The 17,992-nt window shown below is 32.9% G+C and overlaps 2 protein-coding genes across 2 annotated transcripts; both read left to right on the plus strand.

Annotated features, from left to right (window-relative positions):
- The first annotated feature begins 3,569 nt into the window (after window positions 1–3,569).
- On the plus strand, window positions 3,570–5,201 carry LOC127787304 (hydroquinone glucosyltransferase-like). The gene has a single exon (XM_052315278.1). It carries the CDS (start codon window positions 3,632–3,634, stop codon window positions 5,033–5,035), a length of 1,404 nt encoding a protein of 467 aa, XP_052171238.1. The 5' UTR covers window positions 3,570–3,631; the 3' UTR covers window positions 5,036–5,201.
- Window positions 5,202–11,161: 5,960 nt separating this feature from the next.
- On the plus strand, window positions 11,162–12,831 carry LOC127787390 (hydroquinone glucosyltransferase-like). Its single transcript, XM_052315408.1, has one exon. The coding sequence runs from the start codon at window positions 11,334–11,336 to the stop codon at window positions 12,738–12,740; it is 1,407 nt and encodes a 468-aa protein (XP_052171368.1). The 5' UTR covers window positions 11,162–11,333; the 3' UTR covers window positions 12,741–12,831.
- Window positions 12,832–17,992: the final 5,161 nt, after the last annotated feature.

A 17,992-nucleotide genomic window follows, 5' to 3' on the forward strand; every position in this document is an offset into this window, starting at 1 on the left:
TTTTTTTATTATCAAAAGTGCTAATTCTGATATTTTAGCAAAACAGTTGCTTTCGCCTTATGGAATGTGATATTTTTATATCATATTAAATGTGATATTCTTTTTTTTATATTACATTTAATGAAGGAGTATTATAGTATTAAAAATGAAAGAATATTTATTTTTAAATCAAACCAAGTTTAGAGGGGCGTGTCAAAATCTTTTTAAAATTATACACACTCATTTAAAATATAAGGCAATACTATCGATTATATTAGATAAATTGTCGATTATTTTGTGCCTTAGAAATTGGATTGATGAATCAAACAAAAAAGGTTGACCTTTTTGTCAAGAGAGTCGATCAATTTTAACCTTAGAGCAAAAGAGTCAAGCATTCTTTGAATTGTCAATAGAAAATTTTCACTCTCTGTAACTTTTGTATAAATTCAAAAAATACCGACTGTTACTGTAATATGTTAATTTTTTTTCAAAATTATCAACCTATTGATAAAATAGTTGATCTTTTCATCAAACTATTGATAGATTGCCAAATCTATTGATTGAATTTTTAAAAAAATTAACAATTTTTCTAAACATGTCAAAAGTTTGCCCTGAGTTGTAAAATTCTTGATATAATTATTCAATCGATTTGAAAAACTATCACAAATATAAATATAATCTATAAACACAATAAACATAAAATCAATACATACACCCTCGACATGTATTTGCTACATTAATCTCTTTCATGCTTCTCTTTTCTCTTCAACTTCAAAATCTTCAAATCTTTTTACTATCACCTTCATCTCTCACCCTAAAGCTCATCTCTTAATTTTCTTTATTTGCATTCTTTAGAGTCCTTATATTAAACCTTAACTCATTTATTATTTTCACATACCTTGCTGTAAACTCAAGATCGTGTCACTAAAAAAATAGATAGTCCATCATTTGAAAAGAAAAAAAAATCAAAAATAAAATTAAGTATTTTTATTCACACAAACTTTTTATTAAACTCTTTTATTAAATAAAAGAAAAATAATAATTTTTTTGTAAACAAATACCTGGCAAGAGTATAATCTTCTGTCTGAATTGTTGATACTCCATGATATTCATCTTGGTGCTTTCATACCACAGTAACAATATCTAACATGTCCCTCATAGTTGAAGTCAGGTCAATTGCTATTCCAGTATTATTGTGATATAGTGAAAACATTTGAACTTGATCTCTGTAATGTGTCCATCAATTATGTGATCTTCAATTTTGGGTGAAAGACGAGATAAGTTAGAATTTTATTTTGGGTGGAAGATGAAAGATGTTAAGGCTTTTCTTTTCCTTCATTTTACTTTTCTTATATAATGTTTGTTAATCAAGATATATACTAAAAAATATAAGATATAAAAGCATTACAGATTTTTGTACTTTTTAATATGTTTTTTAAACTTATTTGGCGATCACTAAAAAAGAAGTCTTATTTAATTTTTTTAAATGTGCTTATCTTTTCTCCCTTCAAGATAAGCATATATTGGTTATTACTGTTGCCACTATTGCTTTATGTTGCAAAATCTTTTAATGTGATCTTTTATATTAAGATTACAATAAATATGGATATAGATAAAGCATATAACCACAAGATATAAGAGAATTTTATAGAGCTTCAACTCTACAAAGAACTTAATCCTCTCTCTCAAGATTGAACTTGATATTCCACTAGGGAGATAATAACTCTAACTTTTAATTGGAGTTAGAACCAATAGAAAATTCTTACTTAAACAAGAATGAACACTAATTTACACTAGCACATATGATTCCCTTACATAAAAGTAAGTAAATAATAAACTTACACTCAAGAGTTTCAATCAAATAAGAAATTAGCAACAACAATAAATTGTTCACCAATACTTAAACTCTTTTATTTGAATGCTTTTCAAAGTTTGTTCAACTTGTATATCATGAATAGTTGATTCTCCTTATATAGTGACCATTAAAAGAAAAATAACAGGCACATGGAGAGAAGAGAAATCTGAAAACATTTTTAAAATACATCAGCTTTATCTTTAACTTTTTTAATAACTGTTAGGATCAACAAAAATATGAGTACTTTGTACAAAGGGTCAAACTGATAAAGATGAGGGGACAATCCTAAAGCATAAATGAAGATAAACTTTATTGAGACAAAAAATAACATATGTTGGAGCAAATCAGAATCTTCAAAAAAATTAACTAAAAATAGCTTTATTTTAAAAAGAGAGCTTTACCTTTATACATGAAAATGTCAACTATGAGTGATAGCGTACAAAAAAAATGATGACCCTTGGTATCCATCAAATATGAAAGAAGAATTAAAGATGATCGTTTAACTTCGATCGACTGAAAATAGAGACCAAAACATTCTGGCCAACTTTGATCGATTGAAGATAAACTTCGATTGACCTAAGTTATATAGATAAGTACGTATTTTTTGTCTTACTTCGATCGATTGACACATATCTTAAGTCAATCGAAGATGTTTAGATACGAAAGAGTTATAGAACTTGCATACACAAATGTATATAATACCTTGATCATAGATTTTATAGGAAACAAAATTATTTTTGCAATTTTTAAGAAAATAATTTTTTTTATAAGCATCAAAATCATTCTAACACTCTTTAGTATAATAATTATATATAAGAAAAAATAACTCTCGTATCTTTTAGTATATTTAAAAAAAATTAATAAATAATTTAATAAAAATTATAAAATCTTTCGTAACATTATTTTAATTATTTTATATATTGATTTAAATAATATTTTATTATTATTTTAATATAACTTTATTAAAATTAGCAGCTCACATGTGAGAGCAAACAAAAAATTAAATTTATTTGACTCAAAACGGAATCAATCGAACTAATTAAAAAAGTTGAGGGTAAGATTTATTTTTTTTATAAAATATAACACATCCATATATATATATATATATAAATATTGTAATAGAGTGTTGAATTAAAGAACATTCTTAAAAAAATTTGGTTTCCACGTGAAGCAGACAAGACGACGAAAACCCAGAGGGAGGAGCAATCACGTGAATCCATCAATTTAGCTTTCCAAGTGGTACCAAAAAGCCATCGCCACAGGCCCACAGCCTCTGCATCTTTCTTAATTCACACCTGTCTTTTTATATGATTTTATTTGAATAAATAAAATGATAATTTTTCAATTTATATCACTAAAAAATTGAAATTAACACAAAAAAAATTATAATAAAATATATTAAATTAACTTAATGAATATAATCAAAAAAAAATTAAATGATCATAAAAGAAAAACGTAAAACTTCAAAGACAAAAATATAAATTTTGTTTTATTTAATTAACATAATACTTGATTTAAGATTAATTGTTGGTTATTATCCATTTCTAATTATTTGGAATTAATTTCAATTAAATAAAAAAGTAATATTACAATAATAAATAAAACTTACCAATTTGAGTTCTGAATTTAAAACAAATAAATAGTTATTCGTATTCTGTTTTTTTTTTTAAAAAAAAAACAATTTTAATCATTTACTGCAACATGGGAGAGCTGAGAGGGGTACGGGCTTTTATATAAACCAGTCCATCTCTTCCGACTGAACACATATCCACCAAATCTCCGGCCAAGACTTTAGCCATGGGTGAAGCAGCGCCTCATATCGCCGTTCTGCCGTCGCCGGGGATGAGTCACCTCATCTCCCTCGGCGAGTTCGCTAAACGCCTCGTCCAGAAGCTTAGCTACTCTGTTACCATCATCCTCCCCACCTACGGTCCCCTGTCAGGCGCCCAGAAGTCTTTCCTGGACTCTCTCCCCGCCGGAATCTCCCACCTCATCCTGCCCGCCATCAGCCTCGACGACCTCCCTCCCTCCGCCGGCCTCGAGACCCGGATCTCGCTCACCGTTTCCCGCTCCCTCCCGGTCATCCGCGACGCCCTCAAATCCCTCACCGCCACCACCAACCTTGCCGCCTTGGTCGTCGACGTCTTCGGCACTGACACCTTCGACGTCGCCAGAGAGTTCAATGTCTCTCCTTACGTCTACTTCCTCTCCACCGCCATGTCTCTGTCCGTGCTTTTTCACTTGCAGACCCTCGACGAGACGGTTTCCTGCGAGTTCAGGGAGATGAAGGAACCCGTTCAGATACCCGGTGTTATCCCGTTCCATGGGCGAGATCTGCTCTACCCGGTTCAGGACCGGAAGAATGACACCTACAAATGGTTTCTCCACCACGCCAAGAGGTACCATTTGGCCGAGGGAATCATGATCAACACCTGCCGCGACTTGGAGCCCGGCCCGATCAAGGCCCTACAGCAACCCGGAAAGCCACCCATTTACCCGATCGGACCCATCATCCAGGTGGAATCCGGCGGCGGCGCCGACGGCTCGAAGTGCTTGCAGTGGCTGGACAAGCAACCAAGCAGATCGGTTCTGTTCGTTTCGTTCGGCTCGGGCGGAACCCTCTCCCATGAGCAAATCACTGAGTTGGCACTAGGTCTCGAACTCAGCGGGCAGAGGTTTCTCTGGGTAGCTAAGGCGCCGGACAAGAGCGCCGACGGCGCGTACTTCACGGCGGAGAGCCTGCAGAGCGATCCGTTGGCTTTCTTGCCAAAAGGGTTCGTGGAAAGAACCAAAGATCGTGGTTTCGTGATCACCACCTGGGCGCCGCAAATCCAGGTCCTCGGGCACGGATCCACGGGCGGGTTCTTGACCCATTGCGGCTGGAACTCGATCCTCGAGAACATATTGCACGGCCACGGCGTCCCGTTCATTGCGTGGCCGCTCTTCGCCGAGCAGAACATGAACGCCGTGCTGGTGACCGACGACCTGAAAGTGGCGGTGAGGCCGAAGGCCGGCGAGAAAGGGCTGGTCGGACGAGAGGAGATAGCGAAGGTGGCGACGGCGGTGATCGCCGGAGATGAAGCCGGCGCGTACAGGCAGAGAATGAAGGAGTTGAAGGGGTTTGCGGTGAAGACGTTGGGCGAAGACGGCGATTCGACCAAGGCGTTGTACGAGGTGGCGAACAAGTGGAAGAATCACTAGGAAATGAGTTAGAATAGAGGAGGAGGAGTTCAGACCTTGCTGTGTGCGGCGCGGCCATGACTCTGTTTACGAAGCTTTTTGGCCATCTTTCTTCTTTACTTTATTTTTAGGTTAATTAACCATGTGTTTGGATTCAACTGGTTCAATAAACTTTTTGTTTTTGTTATCCTCGCATTTGTTAGCTCTACGGCCAAACATCAACGGTCCCCATCATCCATTGAATTTTATTTCTCCATATTTTTCCCATCAACTTTTACGTTTTGTTTTTTTTTTTGTTAACATAATTTTTGAATCAATTTGATTCATTACTGTGACTATTCTTTTAATGTGACATTTTAAATATTTTATTATTTTGCTTATATTATTAAATTTATATTTTTTAATTAATTTAATTTTTATATTTTTAAACATATTTAAAAAAATAAAATAAAATAATAAAATATATTTCATATTTTATTTATGTTAAAAAATAAAAATTAAATTAATTAAAAAAATAAATAAAGAGATGTAATTAAAATATTAAAAAATTTAAGTTAAAAAAATTATCCATTAAATTAATTTAAAATATAATTTTAATAATATAATTAAAATAATAATAAGTTGAACTAATTATAATATAAAGATTAAATTAATTTAAAATATAATTCTAATAATATAATTAAAATAATAAAAAATTAGACTAATTATATAACAAAATATAAATTTAGTTAAAATTAAAATATATTTGAGCAAAAGACCAAATTAGATGAGATTCTTTAATTTGAGTCGACCAAATAATGTTATTTTTTTTTATCAACTATGATTAAATTATAGTTATGTTCAACAAATTTGTAAAAATTAATTTTATTTTTTTATCAAATTCGAATAAAGACCAAATATCCTAAGCGATGGATCTGAACCAAATATCTACAATAAGTATCATAAAATAAAGAGTATTGGAAAAATAATATTTATTATTAAAATTGATCAAATATTATTTTTTTATAAATTAATAAAAATATATAAACTTCATAAAATGATTTGTTAATATATAAAAGAATTTAAATATTACACCACCATGCAATTATTGTCCCTAAAGAAACCCCACCCAGGTGACAAAAAAGACTTCAACAACGACTCTTAGCAATAATTACTGGGTAAAGTAAAGCCAGCTGTCAGCTACTAATTATTGGTTTTTTTATACACACGTATATATATATTTGTGATATAATAAATACATTTTTTTAAAATAAGATATACTAGAAAAGCATTTGTTAAAATTATATTAAAATTAAATTAAAATATTTTTGAATCAAGATATAAAATAATTAATATAAGTTTAGAAAATATTTTAAAATTTTTATTAAATTATCTAAAATATACTAACAGATATATGCGTTATTTTTTTTTTATCTATAAGGTCAAAAGATAAATTTATCTAAAAGAGAGAAAAGATAAATTTAATTAAAAAAATTTAGTTAAAAAGTCATGTAATTTTTTTTCTAAGAATTGTTAGATAAATTTAATAAATATAATAAAAAAAAAAATTTATCTATAATACTTTCTATATTCTATATTTTTTAATCTATTTTCTCGTTACCAAACACTGCCTTAGTGTATATTATTTAAAAATATATATTTATTATTTCTTAATTATTGTCATTAATAGTAAATATAATTTTAAATATATATAAATAGGGATGAGTAATCAATCAGTTTAGTAATTGAAATAATCAAATTTGTGTCAAAAATTAAATTGAATCGGTTGAACAAATCGAACATTGAAAAAATCCCAAAATCAAAAGATTGAAATAATTGAAGAAACAAATATTTTTTAACATTTTGATCGGTTTGATTATTTTAATTTTTATAACATAAAATTAAATTTAATCAAAATAATTAAAATTATCAAATTTAAAAATTAAACCGTACCGACCCTTGCTTTAAACTAAACCAAAAAAATAATTTCAATCCATTCAATCATTTATGTTAAACTTAAATATTTCTCACCTGTCACAATAAACACATCTTATTTTTGGATGTGGTGTATTGACTATATATATCTTACTTTTTAACATTTACATAATAATTTTATTACGTTACAACTTTATGGCAAGTCTTTTGAAAAGTTGGCGGACAACTCAAGTGGGCCTCAGCATTTAATGAGCACAGGCCACTATTTCCTATGTTACTGCTAAGAGCCACCCAATATTATGATGTATGGTCATAGGTGGCCGAATGGAATGGATTGGATTCACCGACCCACATGTGCAATAGCAATAGCGTCACAATCCATCAATGTAATATGTCACTATATAATAAGTCTCATTATGTTAATAATTTCAATTTTTAATTTGAATTTTGTCTCTCTCAATCATTCATGTATTTAATAATAATACACCAAATCGATACATAATTTTACATTTTTTTGTGTGATGACTTTCGTACATTTTGTTATTTTAATTATATTCTTAAATTTACATATTCGATTCAATTTAATCTTTATATTTTGACTTTTTTATGTAATAATTTAAATTTTTTATTATTTCGATTACACTAATATACATATATTTTTTAGTTAACTTAATTTATATATTTTTATGTATAAAAAAAAGATTTAATTCATCTCACTTTATTTTTTTACATATCAAAATACAAGAGTTAAATTGACTTGAAAATATAAGTACAATAATATAATTGAAATAATAAAAAGTTTAGATTATCACACGAAATAAATGTCAAAATACATGAGTTAAATTGATTCAAAAATATAGATACAAAAGTGTAATGGAAAAACGAAAAATTTAAATGACTATAATTAAAAACATATAAGTATATAGATAAAAATATTTATTTGACAAATAATAATATCAAGAAGTCCATAGTACTTTAGATTAAAAGTTAAAAAGGGTAACATTAATTATTATTTTAAAAATAATGATTAAACATCAATCAATATATCTTATTTTCATTATCCAAAGAAGATGTATTTATCGAAAGCTTGATGTAATATTAAAAAGGAGATAAAGGTCCACTCGAAGAAGGCTCGCGTAAGATGGGAGAGGTCAAATAAGAGAGATCAAATGAGTATTTGCGAGAATTGTCATAATTGATGAGAGAGATCCTCGTCAATAGATATCTCCTCATGTGTGTGGACTTAGATGCATTGGAACTATACTAAGGTGTGCTCAATCAACTTCATCAATCTTTTATCGTTGTTTTGATCGATCTCAACATTTTCTCTTTGTTCCGACGAACGATCAACTTATCTTCTTTTTTTTTTTTTCTCTTTACTCTGACTCTGGAGTCATGACAACCCACTTTTTTCCTTTCTTCATGCTCCAACAATAACCTACAATTGACCTATCATTCCCCCCCCCCCCCCATCTTTGCTTCAATTGACGACTCATGATTTATCTATTATTGAGTATGTAATTTAGTAGTCGTTGAGTATGGTGTTTTGTAGATTTATTTTTACATAATTAATAAAACCTATATTATATGTTTAGTGTTAATTAGATAATTAAGTAATCAATACGTATAAATTATAAATATTAAGTATTTAATAGATTAATTTTGAAATTTAAGAGGGAGAGGCTTTTTATATAAAATTAAAAAAATATATAAGTTTGACCAATTTAGCTTCAATCTCATAACTAAAAAAAATAAAAAAAAAACTAGTATTTCCTTTTCAAATCTGTTAGATAAAAATTATTTTTTATTATAAAATATTACATGTCAAAGAAAATGAGCTTAAAAGTTGTAAATAATGAACATAAAGCTAAGATGCTTTGTGGCACATTGTAAATACAGCTGGTACTAGTAGTAGTAGTACTAGGCATTAAAAACAGCTCCATTGACATTGACAACCACCTTTGGAACACCCACTTCATTCATTATTGCTCTGTCTGTTTGAACAGAGGTGAGGAACATTTCAGTAAAACTAAAACTAAAATGATGGAATTTAATTGGTAAATGCAATTGTCAGATCTGGTTCAAGATGATAACTCGGTGGATTTAGTTTTAAGTTTCATAATTTTAATTATTTTGAATTTATTTATTTTTTGTATCCAAAAAATTAAAATAGTACCAAAATATAAAAAATCACATCATTTTTGTACTATTCGATCAAATTGATTTGATTATTGACATTAATTTGATCTATTTGTGTTATATGTATTTTCTCCTCGCATGAAGCGGGTTAGACTCGATCCTGCAGGCCGGCCCAATCACTTGAGACTCAATGAGCCCGAGCTCGAGGTTGTTAGTTCCAGGTCGCACGACATCTAACTTCGAGCTCCAATCGCGAACCATGCTAGTTCTCAACGACACTCTCAGTTCGTAGACAATGAGATCATTTAGTTCGAGCTCCCAACGACGCTATCAGCTCGCAGACCAACTAATCAGCTCGTATAAGCATGGAGACCGCAGAATAATGATGTGCTAGGTATCATTCTAGTTGGGCTGTTTGGGCCCCAATTTGGCCTCTCTCTGCCCATATCTTGGGCCATGACGGTCCCATCCTAGCCCCATACCATTTTGCATCAATATTATTGCAGTTTCTACTGGGTATTCGTGCGTCCGTCTCAAATCCCTATCCACATTAATGAGGGATCAGTCAACGCCATGCTGCCATCTGGGAAACCTCACCGACGTTGGTATACAGTCTCATCACTTGCAAAAGCACAAGACATGTGGAAAGAATATCTCCTCCTCTTAAATTTAACTGGCTCTCTTTAGAGCCAATGTATGCTCTCACTCTCTGACTTGCTAATACACAGCGTACTCCCTTACTTACTCAGGGGTCGGAGTGCTTGCAGGTGCTAACCGCCGGAGCGCTGACCGAACCATTCAAATCTCCTTGATGCGTCTTTTCTTTCCTCTTTTCGTATTCATTTCTCAAAATGGGCAAAATGAATCACGGTCGATCAAATCCAAACGTGGACAATTTGTTTTGAGCAATATGATCGTTTAGTAATTGAATTGGCTGAATGCTTACTCTTAATTTGAGATTTTTTTTTTTTTTTTGATTTTAAGATTTAAATCTTAAATTATCATAATTGGGGGATTGAAGACTTAAGGTGCCAAAATAAGTAGAAGAAAGACCTTATTTTAAATATTAATTATACATAAATTTATATTATCAAAAAAAATTTCATGATATATGATTCATAAATTATTCACAATAGTTTAGGCAACCCATTATATGCAATTAGAAGTGAGTAACACTTAGGGTGCGTTTGATTGGATGATGGAAAATAGAGTGGAATTTTAATTCCATGGAATTCCAATTCTCATCCTATCTCCTAGGAATTTCAATTCCTTGATTTCAAAAAAAAAAAAAAAACTTTTTGAACTAAAATGAAATTCGAATTTCTATGGAAAGAAAAAACTGTTTGATAGAATTTTTTAGAATTTGGGTGGAAAATGAATTCTACCCTCATTTTCCACCCTTATCAAACACACCCTTAGGTTAAACTGAAAAAACCAAATCAAATAGATCGAAATTGTTGATTCAGTTCAGTCGAATTTATATTTTGGTTCGGTATAGTTCAATTTTGAAATTTAAATATTTTGATTATTTTAATTTAATTCAATTTTTATATTAAAAAAATTAAAATATTTGAATCGATTGAAATATAAAAAATAAAGTCATTTTTTTATCAAAATTTTGCTTTATTGTTTTTTGATTGGTTTAATTTTTTTAATTTGTTTGGTTTAAACATCTATTTAATAAATTTAGTTATTTTTTTTTAAATAACCTATTTAATTTAAGCAATTCCATTGATAAATACTTAAGAAAAGCTATTTGAATATTTAATAATAATATCAATGTTTTAATGTATCACATATTAATATATTAATACACAAAATTTCCTAAAAATATTATAATTAAATATCAAAATATTATTTCCGAGATATTTAATAGGCTATGTGCCGTAGCATGGGAGGGAGGGAGAGGGGGATGTCATGATGACATATTAACTATGTGGGGAGGGGACCCATGATGTCTAGAAGCCGATGACGTAAGGTATACGTAGGAAGTGACATCAGCAACACACGGGAGGCTGCCCACGCCTTAGACTGATTCTCTTTCCAAAAAAATATCAACTCTACAAGATATGCACCTCCCTCTCTAAAGCTCCCACCACCGGCCACCGCCACTGCCATTGCCATTCATCCTTACAAGTATTTAAACTTCTCTCCCCCCCTCTCTCTCTCTCCCCCCCCCCCCCCCCTATCTCTCTCGACATAGATACTGATCTCTGTTTACTTCCAACACCATAAATTTTGAAGAAGAAGAAAGAAGAATTCATCAATGGATCAGCAGGAGACTCCACACATAGCCATCCTGCCATCGCCGGGAATGGGCCACCTTATTCCGCTCGTCGAGTTCGCCAAGCGCCTTGCCGCCAACCACCGCTTCACTGCCACCTTCATCATCCCCACCGACGGCCCACTCTCCAGAGCACAGAGAGCCTTCCTCGAATCTCTTCCCGACGGCTTGACCCACCTCCTCCTCCCTCCGGTCAGGCTCGACGACTTGCCCGACGACGTCCGGATCGAGACCCGCATCTCCGTCACGGTGGCCCGCTCTCTGCCGCCGCTCCGGGATGTCTTGGAGGTGCTCGCCAAGACCACCCGGCTGGTCTCCTTGGTGGTTGATCTCTTTGGCACGGACGCTTTTGATATCGCCGAGGAACTCGACCTCTCTCCGTACATCTTCTTCCCTTCCACCGCCATGAACTTGTCGTTAATCCTCTACTTGCCGGAGCTCGATCGGAAGATATCTTGCGAGTACAAGGACTCGCCCGACCCGATCCGGATCCCGGGTTCCACCCCGCTCCATGGGTCGGATCTCCTGGACCCGCTTCAGGACCGGAAGGACGAGGCCTACAAATGGGTTCTTCACCACGGGAAACGGTACAGAATGGCGGAGGGCATTATGGTGAACAGCTTCAAGGACTTGGAGCCCGGCGCGATTAAGTACTTGCAGGAGCCGAAACCGGGTAAGCCACCGGTTTACCCGATCGGGCCGCTCATTCAGATGGGTCCCACCGGAGGGAGGGTCGACGGGTCGGAGTGCTTGAGATGGCTGGACGAGCAGCCACGTGGCTCCGTGCTGTTCATCTCATTTGGGAGCGGTGGGACCCTGTCATTCGATCAGCTCCATCAACTGGCTCTCGGCTTGGAAATGAGCGGACAAAGATTTCTCTGGGTGGTGAGAAGCCCGAATGACAAAGTAGCCAACGCCTCGTTCTTCAGCGCCCATAGCCAAAACGACCCGTTTGCGTTCCTGCCAAACGGGTTCATCGACCGGACCAAAGGGTACGGGTTGGTGGTGCCGAACTGGGCGCCGCAGCCCCAAGTCCTCAGCCACGGCTCGACGGGCGGCTTCCTCTCTCACTGCGGCTGGAACTCTACTCTGGAGAGCGTCGTCAACGGCGTCCCTCTGATCACCTGGCCGCTCTACGCAGAGCAAAAGATGAACGCCGTGATCCTAGCGGAGGATCTGAAAGTGGCGCTGCGGCCTAGAGCCGGGGAGAATGGGTTGATCGGGTCCGCCGAGATCGCCCGAGTCGTGAAGGGCCTGCTCCAGGGGGAAGAGAGCAAGCAAATTCGTAGCCGGATGCGAGATTTAAAGGAAGCCGCCGGAATGATGTTGAGCCGCGACGGCGAGTCCACGAAGTTGCTGACTGAGTTGGCTCAGAAGTGGAGGAATTAATGAACTCGCTTAGATTCAGATTGTCTGTTTTTGTGTAACGTTTCAACTTTACATTTAAAAAATAAAAAAAATTATAAATATCATTGTTGAATTATTATCTTTAATGATGATATATATTTTGTTGGGACCGACTGACTGGGCCTCCATCCAATAATTAGGGGGGGAATATGCAGTGTGTAGCGTAGTGGGTCATACGGGTACGGCTATGGGTATGGGCAATCATGCATGGACCCAATTACACATTTTTATTTTTTTATTTTTTAGGTTTTTATATATTTTTTAAATATTATTTAAAAGCGACACTAATTCTAAAAGAATGCTCAGATTTGAGTTAAGGTAAATGGGTGGGTACTCACGACTCTAAATTTAAGTCTGAAATCTAAATTAAAAGAGTATACAAAATTCAGATAAAAGATCTGACTTGATCTACATCTAAATTCAAACTCCGTGTCTTGTTAAGATGGACCGACCCATGAGTTGAGGAGATCTGATTATTTACATGATATGGTAGTAATATTTGACTGACTGTATAATAATAATAATAATAATAATAATATTGTTAGTGACTATATAAGTTCGGCCCCCCTCCTTGCAGCAGCAGCAGCAGCAGCAGCAGGAGGGTGAGGTTTTGGACAAGTTGGGGTTGGAAAAAACTACCAAATGGACTTCTTATCCTCTCCTGAAATAGACATGGTGGTGGTGATCGGTTTCAACAACTACCACCGGATAATGATATTAATTTGTTGTAGTTATTTATATATAAAAGAAAATAATAATAATAATAATAATATGAGAAAAAATATAAAATAAAGTGGTCGGCACATAGGCATCAATGGAGTGGGTGGCAGGCAGGCAGGGCATTGAGGGAGATACGTGTCAACTCATATATGGGTGCATTTATCACATCATCCATCATGAGGAGGAGGATAGGGTTATCATCATCATCATTGATGATAAGTGATGAGACTACATGTCTTGTAATTTGGCCAACACCCCCCCCCCCCCCCCGGGGCGCTTCTCTTTTCTTTTTTAAATTACGTCCATTATTTGCGTTTTCAACCACCCTACTCTTAAAATTACACTAAAAAAATAAATTAAGAGATGTGCTCAAATAACTAACATGATAGACCTTAAGACTACTAATATCACTCCTAAGATTTTTCCTCAAAAAAAAAAATATTCTACTTCTCCAAAAATTGAACCCACACTAAAAACCTTCACACAAGCTTTCAATCTACCCCTTTACCACTTGACTATGCTCTTGAGGACAAACCCTACCCTATTCGTTATCTAGTACATTTGGTTTTAGTTGGAGAAAGAAAACGAGAGTCTTTACATTTGTCCGACCCTGCCAAAATCACACCCCACGACGAAACACTCCCCTTTGGAGAAAAAGACTTTAAAATAGTAACGATACTGAACCTTTTTTTAAAAAAATAAAAATAAATAAACGAGGTGAAGTGACTAGCATACAATTTTCTTTAAGCACGATTATAAAGGTCTAATTTTTATTAAAAATATTTGATTTTATTTATTTATTTATTTTTTTAGCTAAAAAGAAGAATCTATCACTTTAACTCTATCATAATATACAATGATAAATTCCGTAAATATCACTCTTTTTAACCATATGAGCTTAGATCAAGAAAGATGGTTTAAGAGTTGAACTCTAAAATTTAAAAACACAAAAAGGATTTTAAACTATTGAAGTAGCATTTGAGCCATACTGATGATATATTCAATTTAATCATTATTACATATATTTTTTGTGTCATTGAAATGGTCCACTTCACTGTCTCCATAAACATGGCCCTTTAATAAATCGTAAGAAAATTATGAAAGGAGAAAAAGAGACAATTTTCATGGAACGTAGACCTCTCAAAAGGTAACGAAAACATGCAAAGATTTCTTCGGATCGAATGGAGACTGTTCATCGAGTGCGAAGGTGTGAGTGAAAATAAGTAAGTTTTTTCAAATATGTGTACACTACACTTGTTAACTAGTGTCTCATAGGCATCTTGCCGACTATAGGTGTCGTCAAATCGTAAGATTTATCTCTCTCTTGATCCATGATGGTTAAAAACGATATAGTTACATGTCTTATGTCTATGTGATAACTATTAGGTTTATATGTATGGGAAAGATGGAAACTTTTAGCATAATAGGTTGAGTTTGGATCCAAAAGAAAATTAAAAGATGTCATTTTAAATTTTATGGCATTTAATGACATTTTATGTGATATCATTTTAAATCTTTTTTATTTTTATATCTAAATTTAGTATATACTGTGCATAATATTGCAAAATGAAATATTTTGGAAATGGTAGTTAAAACGCTTAATTTTGACACTTTTAGTAATACTCATGTATTCATATATTATACATTTAATTAGTTTGTTAAAATGAACAAAATAAGAGAATATCAAGATAAAATTGAAAAGCATTCAAAAATTGCTATCAGAATGTTTGTTAAATTTTTTAAAATTAATTGAGAATTGTACTTTTTCTTTTTATATGTTTGTTAAATGTATATGATAAACATCAAAATAAGAGTTTTTTTTTTTATCAAAATATATTTATTACAAAATTCATTCAAAACTATATGTTAACATTAACAACAAATTTATGATTAAAATTGTGTTTTATAATTAATGTGAATTATCAAAAATAAAAAAATAGAAATAAAAATTAAAATAATGTTTTATTTTTTAAATTCATGTTCAAAAATAGATTTAAAAACTTAAAAAATAGAAATAATTATGGTGAAATTACAATAATTTCACTTAAATAATTAAAAATGGCCAAAACATAAAATAATAAAATATAAAATAAAAAAACAGACCAGCAAACAAAGGAAAATTGATGAAACCATAGAGATCAGAAAAAGATCAAAGAAATACTAGTGGATGGACGAGCAGAAAACTAAGGAAGAAGATTAGCGGTCATCGAACAGTGAAGCGAAGAGGAAAAGAAGACCAACGATGGTGAGGAAGAAGATGAAAGGCAAGGAAGATCGATGGCCAGACGAATGGTGGGAGGAAGAAAATGAATAGTAATTTTCGAGGAAGAAGATGAACAGAGAACAATTAATAAGTGCTTTTATACAAGGACATATACGTAATTTATATTTATTTGTAAAATATCAAATAAATTTATCTGTAACAAGTCATATAAAGAGTCATGTGATGGTTTTTTCAGAGATAATCAGATAAATTTAACAAACACATTAAAAATAATAAAAAATTTAAATGATTCCCATATCTTACATTTTTTATCTCATATCTTAGTTAACAAACACTACCTTATAATAACACGAGATAAAATACCATGCATCAATGCATGAGTGTCCAAATAGCATTTCTGATATAATTTTTGTGATAGGTAAAGTTCTATGGCCTATGCTTTTTGTTTGTTAGCCAACTACAACGTTGGTGTTGCACATAAAAGAAAAAAAATAAGAAAAATGTTATATCTATAAATAACTCTCACAAATTAACATGACATACACAAAATTCATAGTAATTTTATTCAAAATTAATAATAAATTTAAAATTATTATCAACTATTGTAAATTTTGAGTGAAATTATTATGAATTTTATCAGTTTATGAGGGGTTATTTGTTAAATTTATTTATAAGTATAACATTTTTAAAAAACAAATAAATGGTTTTGTTTGAAGATTGATCAGTCAGCCAATAATTGATCTTTGTGGATAAAATATGAAAGGAAAATAGAAAATAAATAAGAAAATCTCTGAAGGATTATAGTCTTGGCTTGGCATTCACAAAAATGGCGAACTTCTCAAATTGGGGGCTCTGTGGACAGTGACATTGGAATGGGATGGCTAATGGAAGTATGCTTGTTTATAGGAATGGCCAATTTCAATCCTATATGACAAATATTTGATAAATCTCATATACTTGGGGATGGGTCCTTCCCTATCTTCTGCCCCGTCAATGTATTCGGGGAAGAGTCGGTACCAAAACTCAAATGAGAAAAAAAAAAGTACGTTTAGGATGAGCATAATATCTATAATTGGATGAAAACCAAGTTATAAGTCTTTGAGTTGAAAGCAAGAAAAATGAACTCACGATCGTTTGAAGGTGTTGGGGATTAGTTGCAAGTGTATTCAAAGGGGTACATCTCCATGATTTGCTCAACTTAACCCTCTTATGCCATTATTCATTCGAAGTTTCACGAGTGAAAGAGAGTTTTTATGCATTCTATCATATTCCTTAAGGAAAAGAATCATCATCTCAAAGTTGAGCACAATCTCCTTTCAGTAGCAAGATTCGCAAGGCTAACTTCTCATTACTTGGGATCCCAACGAATCTTCTCAATAATATAGTAAACATGTGTTAAATTGACGTGACATTCTTATATATATCAGTACATATGTGGAATTTATTGAAGAACTTCACATGTTAATCAGTTGGTTATGCTTAGTATGCATTCATTCCAAAATGATTTTGTCCTTGTGACGAGCTATTCTCGAAAATGATTTATTAAAAAACTTAATATAATGTTTGAACATATTTTCAGTATAATTGAGCCCAACCCAACATTCTAATAGCATGCATAATTAGTTCCTTCAGGCTTGGCCCAAAAGAAGCCCAATTGAAATTGGCTCAAAAAAGCCCAATTTGATCCTTATTTAATTTGATATGTAAAAACCAAAATTATCTACATACAAGATAAAAATGCCTTATTTTTTTATTTTATTACACAAGATGAAAAAATTTAAAAATTTAGTATCCTTAATAAAAGTAAAATTTCAATAAGACTTCAAAAGGGTCAACTCGATCTTCCTTGTCTGATGGGGCCTAAGAAAAGTGAAGGTAAAAAGAGGGGTTAGAATGAGAGACATACATACTTTGAGGGCCAAATCCAAAACATCAAAAGCTTGCAAAAGTTAAAAAGGTCATCATTTCAAAAGATGACGCATCTCCATGTCATCATTTGTTTCTCTACAAAAAGTATGCCCAACCACTCCTTATGGTCAAAAGTGGACAATTATTATTTGGTTATTACCATGGGCTCCTTGTATTTTCCAAGCTCTCTCCTTAATACCCCTTCTCTTCTTTCCTTTTTTCTTTTTTTCGTTGGTGTCCTATCAATTTTTCCATGACAAAGATACTTATTCTAAATAAGGAGGTCGAATTCATCAACCAACGACTAAAGTAATCCAAATACCTTTGTACAAGACAAGATAGTACTTGATAAGTTCAAAGCATATTTGAAAAAGTAAAAAGT

Source organism: Diospyros lotus, chromosome 12 (assembly GCF_014633365.1).
Source record: "Diospyros lotus cultivar Yz01 chromosome 12, ASM1463336v1, whole genome shotgun sequence".
NCBI classification, from domain to species: Eukaryota; Viridiplantae; Streptophyta; class Magnoliopsida; order Ericales; family Ebenaceae; genus Diospyros; species Diospyros lotus.